This window comes from Gigantopelta aegis, chromosome 10 (assembly GCF_016097555.1).
Source record: "Gigantopelta aegis isolate Gae_Host chromosome 10, Gae_host_genome, whole genome shotgun sequence".
In the NCBI taxonomy this organism is placed as follows: Eukaryota; Metazoa; Mollusca; class Gastropoda; order Neomphalida; family Peltospiridae; genus Gigantopelta; species Gigantopelta aegis.
The window spans coordinates 64037697-64052871 of NC_054708.1; the positions used below are offsets into that span (position 1 = coordinate 64037697).

Consider the following 15175-nt stretch of genomic DNA (forward strand, 5'->3'; position numbering starts at 1 on the left):
TCTAGACACAAAATACATACCGGTATTGTGGAATATTACCTGTCGCCCCTAAAATTGTAATGGACATGGTTTATTACTGTAAATAGTTCTGTAAAACTATTGATTAAGTAGACTTTTCCATCTACAACTACAGAACTGACCAATTACGTAGTCCCAAAGAAAAGAAAATTATCACTTGCCGACTTGTGTATCGTGGGTTGTCGTTTTTGCTCCAACGTAGCATATCAATAGGCGTAATAGTGTACATTTTTCCTTTGGATTATTAAACAGAGAAAAATACTATAACCCCATTTTGTTCCGTTAATGCAACTTGAAATATATTTAGTTAAATAGTTTATTATATTATTATGTGATTATGCTGTTTTACAAGTCAGGTTGATCAAAGAGAAGCGCCTTGTCGAAAATTACTGCTTTTGTTTACACTGTACATACAGTAGATGGTCAGGAGCTGACGTCACTTGGCCCCAAGCTATCCCACCGGACATCACAAAAACTAAACAAAATGGCTGCCCCCAGTTAGCAGGAATAATCATGGTTTTTTATTAATTCTAAAATTACGCGTTTTTCATTTGCTAAAGTGTCAGTATGTGTTGGTGGTCCGGGTATGCATCTTTCCAACACATAAGGCTCTTGTTGGAGTTGACCCTACCTTTAAGTTATTTTTGTACTTGTATCCAATTATGGTTCAAGCACTATTTCTTGGTAACACACCTCAGCTACCTGGGATGTCTGCCCAAGACTAGAATTAACTGTTAGTGAGAAAGAATTTACCTTTCCCATTGAGACATTAAAATTTGCTCTGCATGGGAACAGGTACCAGGATGCAAACCCAGTACCTAGCTACCAGCTTAACCACTTTACCACTATAGGCTCAATGAGAAGTATCATAACTGTTATTAATGTAAAAGTTTGTTTTGTTTAATGACACTGGTAGACCACATTGATATATTAATCATTGGCTATTGAATGTCAAACATTTGATCATTTTGACATATAGTCTTAGAGAGGAAACCCGCTACTTTTTTCACATTAGTAGCAAGGGATCTTTTATATATGCACCATCCCACAGATGTGCAATTAATGAATTTGTTTTTAATTTGTAGATAACTATTGGAAAAAACGTGTCTACAACCTTTGAAGTAAAGGAATATGGTATGCATTTTTCATGATTGTCTTTGAGATCTACAATATACACATAAATCCAGTCATAATACTTCCATCTTTTGAAAATCTTTGTAATTACTTAACGAGAGCTCAATAGTTTATATGAACTGCCATTCTGTCTGCATGTCACACAACAAAATTTATGCAAAAGGTCAATTGTTTACATGGTGACCCATCGGTTATAAAATTAAGGTGTAAATTCCATCAGTTATAAAATTAAGGTGTAAATTCCATTTGTCAATAATCCACATAAGTCTACGTATAAGTAATCCGTAATGCATAATCCGTATCACTTCTATACAAATAGGTTTAGTATGCATATACATGTTTGATGATGATTTTTTTTTTCTCCAGTATTGCCAACATTTTCTGCTTCACTGGAAGTTTCCACCAGAGTTATTTTAGAAACAACAAAAAACTTCACAATACGGGTTCGTGCTAAGTGAGTCTATACATTACATTCTTACAACTCTTATTCAACATTAATTCAAAGGAAGCTACTCTCTAGATGATATTTTATCATCCATTAAAGGCTTTTGTAGATGATATCGCTGGCACTATAATTTGAGATATCGCCTGCGATATTATCCAAGGAGATATTGCTTCTTTTGTTACATCACTATGTATGTTTCAGTGCTAAACCTATCATTAGTGATGTCACGCTACTGTCGTTCTGCTAGTTAACGAGTCTACCACTGCCAGATATAGTGACATTCAACCCACATTACTGACATTTTTTACAATTGTCACAAATGAAAAGAATGATAACGGATGTTTTGTGATATCATAATTTATCAGAACTAGTTGATAAAAGTATAAAAATCGTGCTGATAAAGTATCCTCTATATATCTCACTATTTTCTAAGCATTTAAATAAAATGCAATTTTTTCTAACTATACAATAATTTAAAGATTTACAGTGTCATTATCAATTAAGCAGTCTATCAGGGAGAAAGCATTTCTTTTCACATTACCTGTCCTCAAACAAGTGCACCCCCCCCCCCCCCACACACACACACACAAGTGGTGTGGTCCGAACATCCCCCAGCCAATGGGATGGCCTAAATTCTTCTACTGCATGCTCTGGCTCTGTTTCAGAGTCACCTTTTTTTTATTATCGTCTTTGGTTGTGTATTTGTGTATTTTGGTGGAATATTTTCCACCATTGTATTCGTTGTATTCATTACTTTGTTTCGCATATTTCACTTGGTTTTCCAAGTGTTTATTTTACTTGAAATGTTTGTTTTATGTTGTCGGTTAGCACGTATCGGCCGCCATTTGAAAAATGGCATCTTTTGTTGACCGGCTTTGTGCTTTTTCATGGGTTTTTTCTTTCTGTTTCACAGATAGAAATTATTATCATGTCTGATGTTAGTGTTCAACGTTTTGTGCATGTGTGTTTACGCTGTAAGAAGTTTACCACCGGTGACAACCCACCTGACTTTTGTCCGGGGTGTCGTGTTCCGTGTGCTACTGACTCTAGATGCGGACTTTGTCCTATCAGAAGATGAATTCTCTGCGTACCTGACGGTGGTGTCAGTGAGGCCTAAAAAGGTGGACGTTTTACGTTCCATCTTGCCGTCCATGCTTCAAGAGACTATGGCGTCGATGGCGACTATTTCTAAACCGGCTGATTCGGAGTCAGGGCTGGTTCCAGTCCTCTCTTCGGGCAGTTCGATTCCTTCGGTTCCACCTGCTGAGAATTCGGATGACAAGTGTCCTGAAGCTTGCTCATTCCAGTAGACTTTCTACGGAATCCACGGTTCACCAATCTTCAGTACCGTCACGGGACAAGGACAGGGCTTCATCAGCACATCGGAGTCGGGACCATAGCTGTTCTCCGTGGCCCTCACGGCTTCCTACGGGTTCCATGGACCGTCATCACAGATCTTCAGTTGACGTGGCTTCCAAGGCCTCTGAGGGTTCTAGATGGGACCGTTCACGGTCCGGATTACCTACGGTGGACCGGCTTTCCTGTGCTCGAGACACTTCGCAGATGAGGCTCCAGCGGCCTCCGTCATTGATGGGTACTGAGGATCTTTCCAGACGATGCGTCAGTGCCTTTGAAGCTGTGACCGTAACCGATCTCCACGATCTTCACGGGCATCATGGAATCTTGTCGCCGATCTTCGGCTGAAGCGGCTTCCAAAGTTCCTGAGGGTTCCAGGCGGGACCATCCACGGTTCGGTTCACCTGCGGCTTCCAGTTCTGCTGATCGCCTTGCCTGTGCACGAATTATGAGAGATTTTGCAGATGAGTTTCCGGCTGCTTCCGTTATAGATGATACGGATTCTGCGGACCACATGACGGCGAGGGATTGCCTGGCTGCGGTCTACGACATGTTCCGTCACGTCTACTTCTGCCGACGCCTTTCAGGGTGGGCCTGACTTTGCAAGTCGGTGCTTCCGACAATGTTGTAGATGACGTTTGCTTCCATGGCTGCCACCACGTTTCCTGTGGTTTCAAGGAGGGTCCAGTGACGGTTCCAGCGACACCTGTTTGTGGCCCTATCTTTTTTACCGCGACTGTTTTACTATGGTCCATTGCGGTTTATCCCCTCACTGCGTTCACTGTTGTTTCACCAGAATTGTCTGATGCTGAGAAGATTCTTTGTTACTGCATCGCATCGGGTGGTGTGTCTGTTGTGGATACCAGCCGTTTGATGTGTGCATTGCTACACATCCATGTATATCGGGAATATAGCGTAGCGGGTCGTTACGCCGTCAGTGGTTCTTGACTGTCTAACAGGATGACTGTTCCGATGTCCTGGTTCCTGCTTCACAGCACTACTGGTTCATGTAGTGCCATTGCCAGATGTCTTCATTATGCAGTTTCTCCAGCATCTCGATTGGGTTTTGGGCCTTGTTCCGGTTCCTCTCAACCAATGGACGAAGATTCAATTGATGATCACCGGAGCTTGTTGTCTTGGATGTCATCTTGACGTCGGTCCAAGATTTAACGCTCAGAGGTCGACTCCAGCTTCTTTAAATCCAGTTCTTGACTTTTTCCATCCGGTACAACAACTCACACTTGCAGCTTCGTCTGTCAGTTGATCTGCAGCCCAGCCTCCAATGGTGGCTACGTCGATCGAACGTCTTAGACGGAGTCTCTTTGCAGCCTGTCCAAGCAACTCACCATCTCTTCACCAATGCATTTTTTAGAAGGTTGGGGAGCTCATCTCCGCTCACCAGACACTGTCCGGGCTGTGGTCTCCAGACGAAGCCGATCTACACATCAACCTGTTGGAAATGTTGGCAGTTTACAATGTAATCCTTCATTGTCAGGTGCCTCTCTCATGGTAGCCACAGACAGTATCACTGCAGCGGCTTACATATCAATCGCCAAGGCAGAACACACTCCAGCTGTCTTCTTCAGCTGACGTATCATCTTAACGAGTTGGTCGACGACATTCCTCTCCAACTTCGTGCTCGCCTTATTCCTGGTGTCTGTGTTAGCCGATACTGTCTCGCCCGTCGGCTCTGCAATTGACGGAATGGATGCTGCATCCGGAAGCGTTTTGATGGGTGTGCGACAACCTTTGGACACCAAACATCGACCTCTTCGTGACATGTTTCAACCATCAGCTGAGGGTTTACATGTCTCTGGTGCCAGATCCCGATGCCATAGATCTAGATGCCTTGGCCATCAGCTTTGATCGGATGGATGCTTACGCTTTTCCACCACCCATCCTACTTCCTAGGGTACTACAGAGGTTTCAGAGGTTCACCTGTCTGCTACTCATCGCCCCGATGTGGCCTTCCAGGGTGTGGTTTCCAGACCTCGTCCATCTTGTCCAACCACATCCACTATCTCTGCCAGACTGGGATCATCTGTTGCTGCATCCCACGTCAAGCCTACACTATTCATGTCCTCAGTTGTTCAAACTGCATGCGTGGACATTATCACCAAGAGTTTGAGGAAGAAAGGCTTTTCTTCCCAATCCACAGCAGCCATTTTGAAAGCTCAAAAATCATCCACTACTGCGGCTTACAATGTCTGATGGCCTTGTTTTCACTGATGGTGTGTCCGGCAGAAAATCAAACCACAGACTATTCGAGTTCCTCGTCTAGCTGAATTTTTTTGCTGTATTTACGGACGTTTTTGAAGTTGAAAGGGGTCTACCATTGTTGGCTACGTTTTGGTCATCGCAACTGTTCGTGATGTTGCAGCTGGAACGAAGCTATCGAGCATCCCTGAGATACATAAGATGATCATGGGTTTTCAACTTGAAGATCAAGTTATAATTTTCGACCACCGAAATGGGATTTGAATCTTGTGTTACGAGCGTTGTCGACTGCACCTTATGAACCGATTGAATCATCTTTACAAGATTTGGCTCGGAAGACAGTGTTTTTACTTGGATTTGCCACGGCTGCTCATGTCTCTGAAATCCATGTACTTGATGTGGACTTGGTTCATTTTCACCGAGACCATCATGCGGTTATCTTGGGGTTCCTCATGAACTTTGTTGCAAAGAATCAGCTACCCGACCAAGCACCTTGCTCGTATGTCGTTCAAGCCCTCTCCTCCATTGTCAGTCCAGCGGACATTGAGGACTTGGCTTTGTGTCCTGTCAGAGCTCTATTCCACTACATCGAGAGGACTAGATCTTTTCACCAACACCGCAAAAGACTTTTCCTCTCTTGTAACCAGAGTTATTTGACAGTCTTCAATCCTGAGTGCCTATCAGAAAGAGGGTTTGCCTGTTCCATCTGCTACTAACCCGCATGAACTACGTGTCTTGGCTGCCACAGTGTCCCTGCACTGCAACACACCCATTCAGCACCTTCTCACTGGTTGCTTTTGGGTTACGGACTCCATATTTGCTACCTATTATCTGAGGGATGTCTCCACAGCAGACGTTGAGGGGTTGCATCTTTTGGGTCCTGTTGTTGCTGCGCAGACTCTGGTGAATACAAACCGTCCTCGTCGTCATTGATGTCTGTCGGATTCTGGGCTGCATTGAATCAACAGGTGAGGACTGCTTAGACTTTAGTTCTTTTGCACAGTTCAAGCACTGGTGCCGAAACTTTTGTCTCAATCTCATTTACCCTGCACTGCATGTGGTTATCTGTTGTCATTATTGAACTAACAGTTCTTTGGTGTACTGGACAGAAAACACTTTGGGGGCTTGTTCAGTTCAATGTTCTGACGGATGCACCTCATTATGTTGTCGCGTGTTATTACTAACACTTCAATACGTGAGGGGTTACCTAACACTTGCATCCCTGGTGGCTATGTCTTCCCACCCTGTCAGAACCAGCATGAGATGTGGCTTCCGACTCCAGGTCATGTGTTCTAGGAGCCGTTCCTGCCACTGCTGACGGATACCACCATTCTGGTTGTTGTTACTAACATCACCTGCATTGGTCTGTGACAGGCATCCCTAGGAGGAGAGCTTACCATGGTTGGCCTAATTCTTCCACTAGTCAGCCTCTATCCAGTTTTGGGGAGTTATCAGAAGCATCTATGGATCTCGAAACCCACCACCTTCTGTTGAATGCTGCACTTGTTTGAGGACAGGTAATGTGAAAAGGAATGGAGAAAACTTGGAGTGTTTCCTCTTTTATGGATACATTACCTGTCCTAAAGAATTTCATCCCGCCCGAGCCTGTTTGACTGTTGGGATGTTCGGACCAGACCACTTGCATTGGGGGGGGGGGGGGGGGGGGTGCACTTGTTTGAAGACAGGTAATGTATCCATAAAAGAGAAAACACTCCAAGTTTTCTCCATTGTGTTTTGCAACTATGCATGTTTTAAGAAATGCTTTTCTTATTTATTATTATTATGTTTGAACTCCTTAAATATCCTTAAGCTGTAGTGGTTCCTTGTAGTTACATTTTTGTGGTATTCTCAATCTGGGAATATGCAAATACAGTTCAGTGTGGTTTACTTAACTCTTGTCCTTTATTCAAGACCTTTTTCAAGTACTGAAATAAAGACACAATATTTGGTGAAGGTTTTTTTTTTTTATCTCCCAGCAAAGGAATTTGCATGTTGAAGCAAAAATAGTAAATGACAGTCATTTTGTATTGATTGTAAATAACAGCCTGTATTCAATGGTTTAAAATGGATAAGAGATAAAACAAACTAGAGTACCCGGTATTGCATGACATTTTCATAGAGTACACATTATTTGTTGGAGACTAGTTTTATGCACTTTTTCATAATGAATAAATTCAACTAACAAATAAAGATGTCGAAATTGTAAAAATAACATTAGGTTAATGTAACTTTTCGGTGTATTTTATTATTATTATTTTTTTAATGAAAAAAAATCATCTCCCTCCTTTACCCTCTCAACATTTAAGAAAGAATTGACGTTACCTTATAAATTGGTCCTCGCGTGAGACCTGGTATTCATAATTGTATCCCTGTACAAGACTGAATTCAAGGATTATTTTTTGCCACATGACTACACCATCACTTGGTGAGGTGCAGGGGGTCATAGGATCAATAGCCCCCAATGGATCTGATGCTCTGTAACTGGAACATCAAAGTCAGTGTCATGTCTATGGAAAAGTAAATTAATTAGTGGTAGTAATCCAATAACGGAATTCTAGACACCAAATAGCCAAAGTTTAACATGTGCTGGGGTGTCATTAAAGAGACATTCCTTTCATTTCATTGCATGTTGATTTACATAATTATTTCTGCTTTATTATTTTCTTTTGTATAGGTACCTCCATCAAAAAGGAATAACGGGAAATGCAGTTGTGCGGTTGGGTGTGGTTAGGAGAAATGATGTGGCCTTGTTTCATAAAGTGTATTATAAAGAGGTATTTAAAAATAGAGGTCAATCAATCAATCAATCAAACATTGTATCAATCAATCAGTCAACCTATCAGTGTTAACAACATCCCAATTAAATACAAATATTTGGTGTCAAAAAAGGTAAGTTCATGGAAATGTTATTTTCATTAAAGGAGGGGACAATTAAGGCATTTGGCCTGGTATGCATATTCAACTATATATCATGCACATTATTGCTTAATATCAACAAGTATAATCGTATAGTTAATTAATAAAACGGTTAAATGTGACGGCTATTATATATAACGGGCGCAGCCATTTTGTACCATCCCAGTGAATACGCCCTCTGGCAAGCTGGTGGTTACGTAATACCTAACGTGTCACATCAGGAATTAGTCTTCGAACTGAAGAAACAAAATTTACCTGATTTTTGCGGATGCATCGCAATATTCTGTAATAATATCCATCCCAGTAACACAGCAATGTGTATATGTGGTTTATTTTTCAATACAAAATAAACCACCATTGTCAAAGTGTTGAAATAACTGTATTATATTTTGTATATAAATTAACCCACGTACTGAAATAATAGTCGGAGTGTTTTCTTGGTTAATTGGCCTTTTTTTTTCCTTGGCCTGTACCTGTGGTTCCTGATTGGCAGGTGTATATTTAGACGGTCCCCGGACACTGTCTAGACACACTAAAAAGATGTGCCTCTTTTATTAAGATCACAGGGTATTGTGTGATAACCTCAAATCGTAATGGACCGTCCTGCTTTATTACAGGGTCCTTGAATTTTGACGTAGTACTTGAAAAGTACTGGAAATTTGCAAATTTAGAAAAGGTCCTGGAAAAGTACTGGAATTTCATTAAAAACTACTTGAAAATTGCCGAAATGTACTTGAGGTTTTTTTCACAAGCAGAATGTCTCTCTTACTGATTAAAATCTGGAAAAAATAATAAGTATTTGCTGACGTATTTCTCGGGTATTTGTCGTAATCAAAACCCGGAAGTGATATGTGTTGCTGCCGATATAGATAGACTGGCATACAAGTCCTTTTTGCGCTTGCTATATGCACCACAGTGTGAAGATTAAAGTAGACTGGGCCGCTGTCTACTGGAAACAGTGCATTACTAATAGTTGAACCGGTTTATGAGCGAGACAGGTAACCAGTTGTGTGCTGAAAAACGGTCAGCTGTAGTTAACTAGTGATGTGTGTGTGTTAAACTGCTTGTAACATTGTGCCAAAGACTACTTGAAAAACTGAAAAACATACTTGAAAAGTACTGGAATTTCTGTTCACCAGGTCTGTATGAACCATGTATTACTGTAAGTAATTCTGTAAAACCCTTGATTAAGTAGACTTTCCCATCTAAAATCACAAAACTTACCAATTACGTCGTCCCAAAGAAAAGAAAAGTATCACTTGGGTTTCGTGAGTGGTCGAATATACCCTACCAATAGGCCTAATAATATGCATTTTTTCTTTAGGTTTTTAAAAAAGAAAAATACTATAACTGAATTTCGTTCTATTGATGTAACATGAAATATATTTAGTTAAATAGTTTATTATACTATCAAGTCATTTATGTTGTTTTACAAGTCAGGTTGATGAAAGAGAAGCGCCTTGTCGTAAATTAGTGCATTTGTTTACACTGTGCATCGAGGAGATGGACAGAGCTGACATCACTTCGCCCCAAGCTATACCACCAGACATCACAAAAACAAAACAAAATGGCTGCCCCCAGTTAGCAGGAATAATCATGTTTTTTTTATTAACTCTAAAATTACGCGTTTTTCATTTGTTAAAGTGTCTGTATGTGTTGGTGGCCCATCTTTCCAACACATAAGGCTCTTGTTTGAGTTGACCCTACCTTTAAGAATAAAATGAATTTAATTTAATTTATAAATCTAATATGTAAAACCACAGTGTAAAGAGCTGTGGAGAAAAGTATAATACAATAAAAAGTATCACGGTAAGTATATTTAAAACTTTGTATACAAATCAAAGTGTTCAGAAGTCTGCTTCACAATGTTACTACAAGCCTTGTAGTCTGTAATGTTAAACATGTGTACCAATAGCACTAGCACTTCCTATGTTCATTCATTTCAACTCACTTTCATACTTATAATCAATTAAGGTTCTAGCATGCTGTCCTGAGAACACACCTCACTTACCTTGGCTGACAGTGGGTTAGTTGTTAGTGAAAGAGAAGAGTGTGCAGTGGTCTTACACCTACCCACTGAGTCATTAAAACTCGCTCTGGGTGGGAGCCGGTACAGAGCTGCGAACCCAGTACCTACCAGCTTTACGTCTGATGGTTTAACCAGGGCTCGTTCTTATAAAACTTTTAGAGTCCAGACTCAATCTTTAATGACGTCACACACATACAATTTGTATGGCCTTGTCATGACATTAGTGTCTCAGACTCTATTAGAGTCTCGAGTCTAGACTCTAAAAGCTTTATAAGTGCCAGGCCTGGACACCACCGAGGCCTGTGATTTCCTGTGATTGGAGACATAGAGAATAATACATGAGTTTCCATTTGATACCATTTATCTTACGAGTTGTTTAAAAAAAGTATCCAGCGAGCAAAAGCGAGTTGGATACATTTTTAAACAACAAGTTGTAAAATAAATGGTATCAAGCGGACACAAATGTAGTATTCTATTTCTTATATACCTCGAAACAATGAAAATGTTAACAATATAATGAACTAAATTATGTTGTTACAGAACATAGCCTAACTGGGTCATGGCATATGGATACTTGTCTTTAAGCATACATTCCACGTCATAACCAAATCACTACTGTACTAACAGATCCGTTTTCCTTAAAAAATAGAGCACTCTAAAACATTTGCCAACCACTCGGAGAATGAAATTGAAGAAAAGCGAGCATGTGGCGAAGCATTGTAATGATACAGCTAATTTTGAATTTAAATGACGTTAGTATTCCAATGATGTCACTTTACATTTCCTTACAATAATACTAAACTGGGTCATGACCTCTCAGAAACTCTCCAACATACATTGTATACGATTTTGATACACAAAGGTGATCTCCTACACAGATGTGTAAGAAATTACTTTATTTTGCTGCCTCGTCCTACAAGTACAGTGAATCCCTCTAAAACAGACACCCTCGAGACCAAGTAAAAAGTCTGGTTTTAACAGTTTCTAGTACAGAGACGTTCTTTTCTGTATTGATATTTAAAAAGGCACTGAGAAAAACGTCTCGTTTTGAGGGGTTTCACTGTAGTTTGAGAAAAAATCACTCGGTATGTTTGCAAACTAATAGTTTTTAAATTGGAGATAAGTCATTAAGTCCAAACATGTCATTAATAGGTGGATGCTGACAATTTTCCATCACCTATTCAATGAACGTTTGCTGGGTATAGAATTACAAAGAATAAATACTTAATGGCAGTATTCTTACATAATTTGTGAAAGTACATAACCTTGAAATATGCTTTGGAAAGTTCATTCCTGATTGGTTAATATAGCTGGTAATTAATAAAATAAACCAATGAAATTGCATCATTCTTAGTCCTCATAGGCTTCAGTATCACATGACATTAGTAGCAGTTCTATGGTAATTAATAGCTGCCTACAAATTATAAACTACCGGCCTCGGTGGTGTCGTGGTTAAGACATCGGACTACAGGCTGGTAGGTACAGGGTTTACAGCCCGGTACCGGCTCCCACCCAGAGCAAGTTTTAATTACTCAATGGGTAACTAACCACTAACAACTAATCCACTGTCCTGGACAGACAGCCCAGATAGCAGAGGTGTGTGTCCAGGACAGCGTGCTTGGACCTTAATTGGAAATAAGCCTACAAATTGTAAACAGCAATTCTTTTACCCTCATCTATCTAAAAATTAAAAATATATATCCTACATAAATTTTACCCTCTGTATCCTCTGGCAGAAAAGCTGACTGTGCTTTCTGTAAGTTGTCATTGAAAGTGTGATGGTTCATCACTGCATGTTTTTTGTTTTCAGATAGAGCAGGGTTATGCTGAAATTATGGTGAATGTTTCTGAGTGGAGAGCATCGTCTCTCTGGTTCCCCAGTTCGGGTTCTGTACTCTATGTTGGAGCAAACGTCACTGATGAATCGTCCCTGGAAACACAAACCCTTCAAAACCAATCAACTGTCTTTGCTTTCAACGTATTCAGCTTTTTGAGCATCCACGATAAATATTTTATTCCAGAAAAAGCTTACAATTTTGTGGTAGGTATCTTTCAGAACAATACATGGTTCATGTCTGTAAAGAGCTTTTTATGTCTCTCAAACTCATATTTCTTCTATGTTATTTCTTTCTTGTGTTTTAACTTAAAGTAGGATTATTCTTTGTTATAAACAATGATACAGATATGGTACCGTAGGTATCTTTCAGAACAATACATGGTTCATGTCTGTAAAGAGCTTTTTATGTCTCTCAAACTCATATTTCTTCTATGTCATTTCTTTATTGTGTTTTAACTTAAAGTAGGATTATTTTTTGTTATAAACAATGATACAGATATGGTACCATAGGTATCTTTCAGAACAATACATGGTTCATGTCTGTAAATAGCTTTTTACATCACTCAAACTCTCATCTCTTCTTGGTCATTTCTTTCTTGTGTTTTAACTTAAAGTAGGATTATTTGTTATAAACAATGATACAGATATGGTACCGTAGGTATCTTTCAGAACAATACATGGTTCATGTCTGTAAATAGCTTTTTATATCACTCAAACTCTCCTCTCTTCTTGGTCATTTCTTTCTTGTGTTTTAACTTAAAGTAGGATTATTTGTTATAAACAATGATACAGATATGGTACCGTAGGTATCTTTCAGAACAATACATGGTTCATGTCTGTAAAGAGCTTTTTATATCACTCAAACTCTCATCTCTTCTTGGTCATTTCTTTCTTGTGTTTTAACTTAAAGTAGGATTATTTTTTGTTATAAACAATGATACAGATATGGTACCGTAGGTATCTTTCGGAACAATACATGGTTCATGTCTGTAAAGAGCTTTTTATATCACTCAAACTCATATTTCTTCTATGTCATTTCTTTATTGTGTTTTAACTTAAAGTAGGATTATTTTTTGTTATAAACAATGATACAGATATGGTACTGTAGGTATCTTTCAGAACAATACATGGTTCATGTCTGTAAAGAGCTTTTTATATCACTCAAACTCTCATCTCTTCTTGGTCATTTCTTTCTTGTGTTTTAACTTAAAGTAGGATTATTTTTTGTTACAAACATGGTACATATATACATTTTGGGAAAGTATCAGCTGATAATTACTGTATGACGTAGGGTTGCTGCATACATGTGCACCCACAAAATGTGCCAGAGCGATACGGTTACTTTATTAACGTGCCTATATATTCAAAACGGGTTCAGGCACGTTCATCCCATTCCCAGTCTCTGGCTTGGCCAGTGCCTGGTCGTCAGATAGACCAGAGTAATAGAAAGCCTAATTACTGAATCCTGGTTTAAAATGAAGGTTGTTTCAAATATTTTATTAATTTTATTAAACTTAATTCTTTTGATTTTTGCATGTCCTAAATTTCATGATGTAAAATACACACTAGTTCAGCTCTTAACTGTATCCAATATACTTTTCATTGTGTGGGGGGGGGGGGGGGGGGGGGGGGGCTCATGTATGTATATATTTATATTGAGTTACAGCAGCAGTGATAAAACATAAAATAGGCATACATACGATTGTATTTATAGGGGAAGAGATGTATAATAAACAAAAAAAAACCCAAAAAAGTAGATTTTGTGTGTGTACTTTGTGGATGCCTCCTTCCTTATAATATAAGTTTATTCTTATTTTGTAACAGACGAAACTCGTGTATGCCAATGATGACCCAGCAGCTGGAATCCAAGTGAAGGGCACTATTCACAGATCTGATGGGAGAAAACAAATCCAAATTGGAGGTTGGTAGTACTGTAATTTACCATTTTCTAAACTTGCAGCCATTTTGAAAGTATACAAAGGACAAAATGGTTAAATAGGCACCGTGCTTAGAGTCTAGACTTAAGACCCTAATGAAATGAAATGTATTATTTAACGATGCACTCAGCACATTTTATTTACAGTTATATGGCGTCAGACATATGGTTAAGGACCACACAGATATTGGGAGAGGAAACCGACTGTTGCCACTTCATGGACTACTCTTTTTGATTAGCAGCAAGGGATCTTTTATATGCACCATCCCATAGACAGGGTATAGTACATACCACGGCCTTTGATATACCAGTTGTGATGCACTGGCTGGAACGAGAAATAGCCCAATGGGTCCACCGACGGGGATCGATCCCAGACCAACTGCACATTGAGCGAACGCTTTACCACTGGGCTACATCCCGCCCTAAGACCGTAAAGAGTCAATGACTTTATGTCCTATAATATTCATTCATTTATCTGGTAAACGTAAAGGTTATACCTTGAAGTACGTGCCCTTAAAAAAATGTACAATAAAGTAATTTCAGCACCCAATAGGTATGACATCACAGCTTGAATTTGAATTGCATCTTCATATTGACAAAGAAATGGCTGCTATTTTAATGGATGTAAGATGAATTACAATTGTGATATTCTTGAGGTAATCATGCAAAGATTATTTGTGGGATTGAGTTATTTTCACTTCCAGCCACAAGTAGTACTCTCTCTCTCTCTCTCTCTCTCTCTCTCTCTCTCTCTCTCTCTCTCTCTCTCTCTCTCTCTCTCTCTCTCTCTCTCTCTCTCTATATATATATATATATATATATATACTCTTCAAAAGAAGAAACGCAAAACCACATTGTCGTAACATTTGGAGAATTGATTTAATTATTGAATGGTGAGTTCGATAATTACCAAATGTTGCAGGATTGTTCACAATTCACTCTAGTCCATTGTGAGTAAGTAATAGGACACACCACCAAGGTCAAGGTCATCTGGAGTCAATACCGGGTGTGGCCTCCGCGTGTATTGACAACTGCCTGGCACCGCCTGCCCATTGAAGCAACCAGAGTACGGATGACGTCCCGGGGGATGGTGGCCCACTCGGCCTGCAAGGCTGCTGCCAGCTCGGGCAGGGTCTGGGGCTGTGGTTGTCGCTGTCGGAGGCGTCGGTCCAACTCGTCCCATAGATGCTCAATTGGGTTCAAATCCGATGATATCGATGGCCAAGGAAGGACATTAATGTTGTTGTTCTGTAGGAAAGCCGTTGTGAGACGTGCTATGTGAGGCCT

At 39.7% G+C, this 15175-nt stretch overlaps 1 protein-coding gene across 1 annotated transcript in view; it reads left to right on the forward strand.

The window, feature by feature from the left end:
• Window positions 1-15175, forward strand: part of LOC121383752 (complement C3-like) — a 37284-nt gene that overhangs the window by 18128 nt on the left and 3981 nt on the right. Inside the window, exons 10-14 of the mRNA XM_041513849.1 lie at window positions 1104-1152; window positions 1519-1606; window positions 7845-7944; window positions 11926-12156; window positions 13777-13873. Coding sequence (XP_041369783.1) covers window positions 1104-1152; window positions 1519-1606; window positions 7845-7944; window positions 11926-12156; window positions 13777-13873 — 565 coding nt within the window. The remainder of the gene's footprint in view (window positions 1-1103; window positions 1153-1518; window positions 1607-7844; window positions 7945-11925; window positions 12157-13776; window positions 13874-15175) is intronic.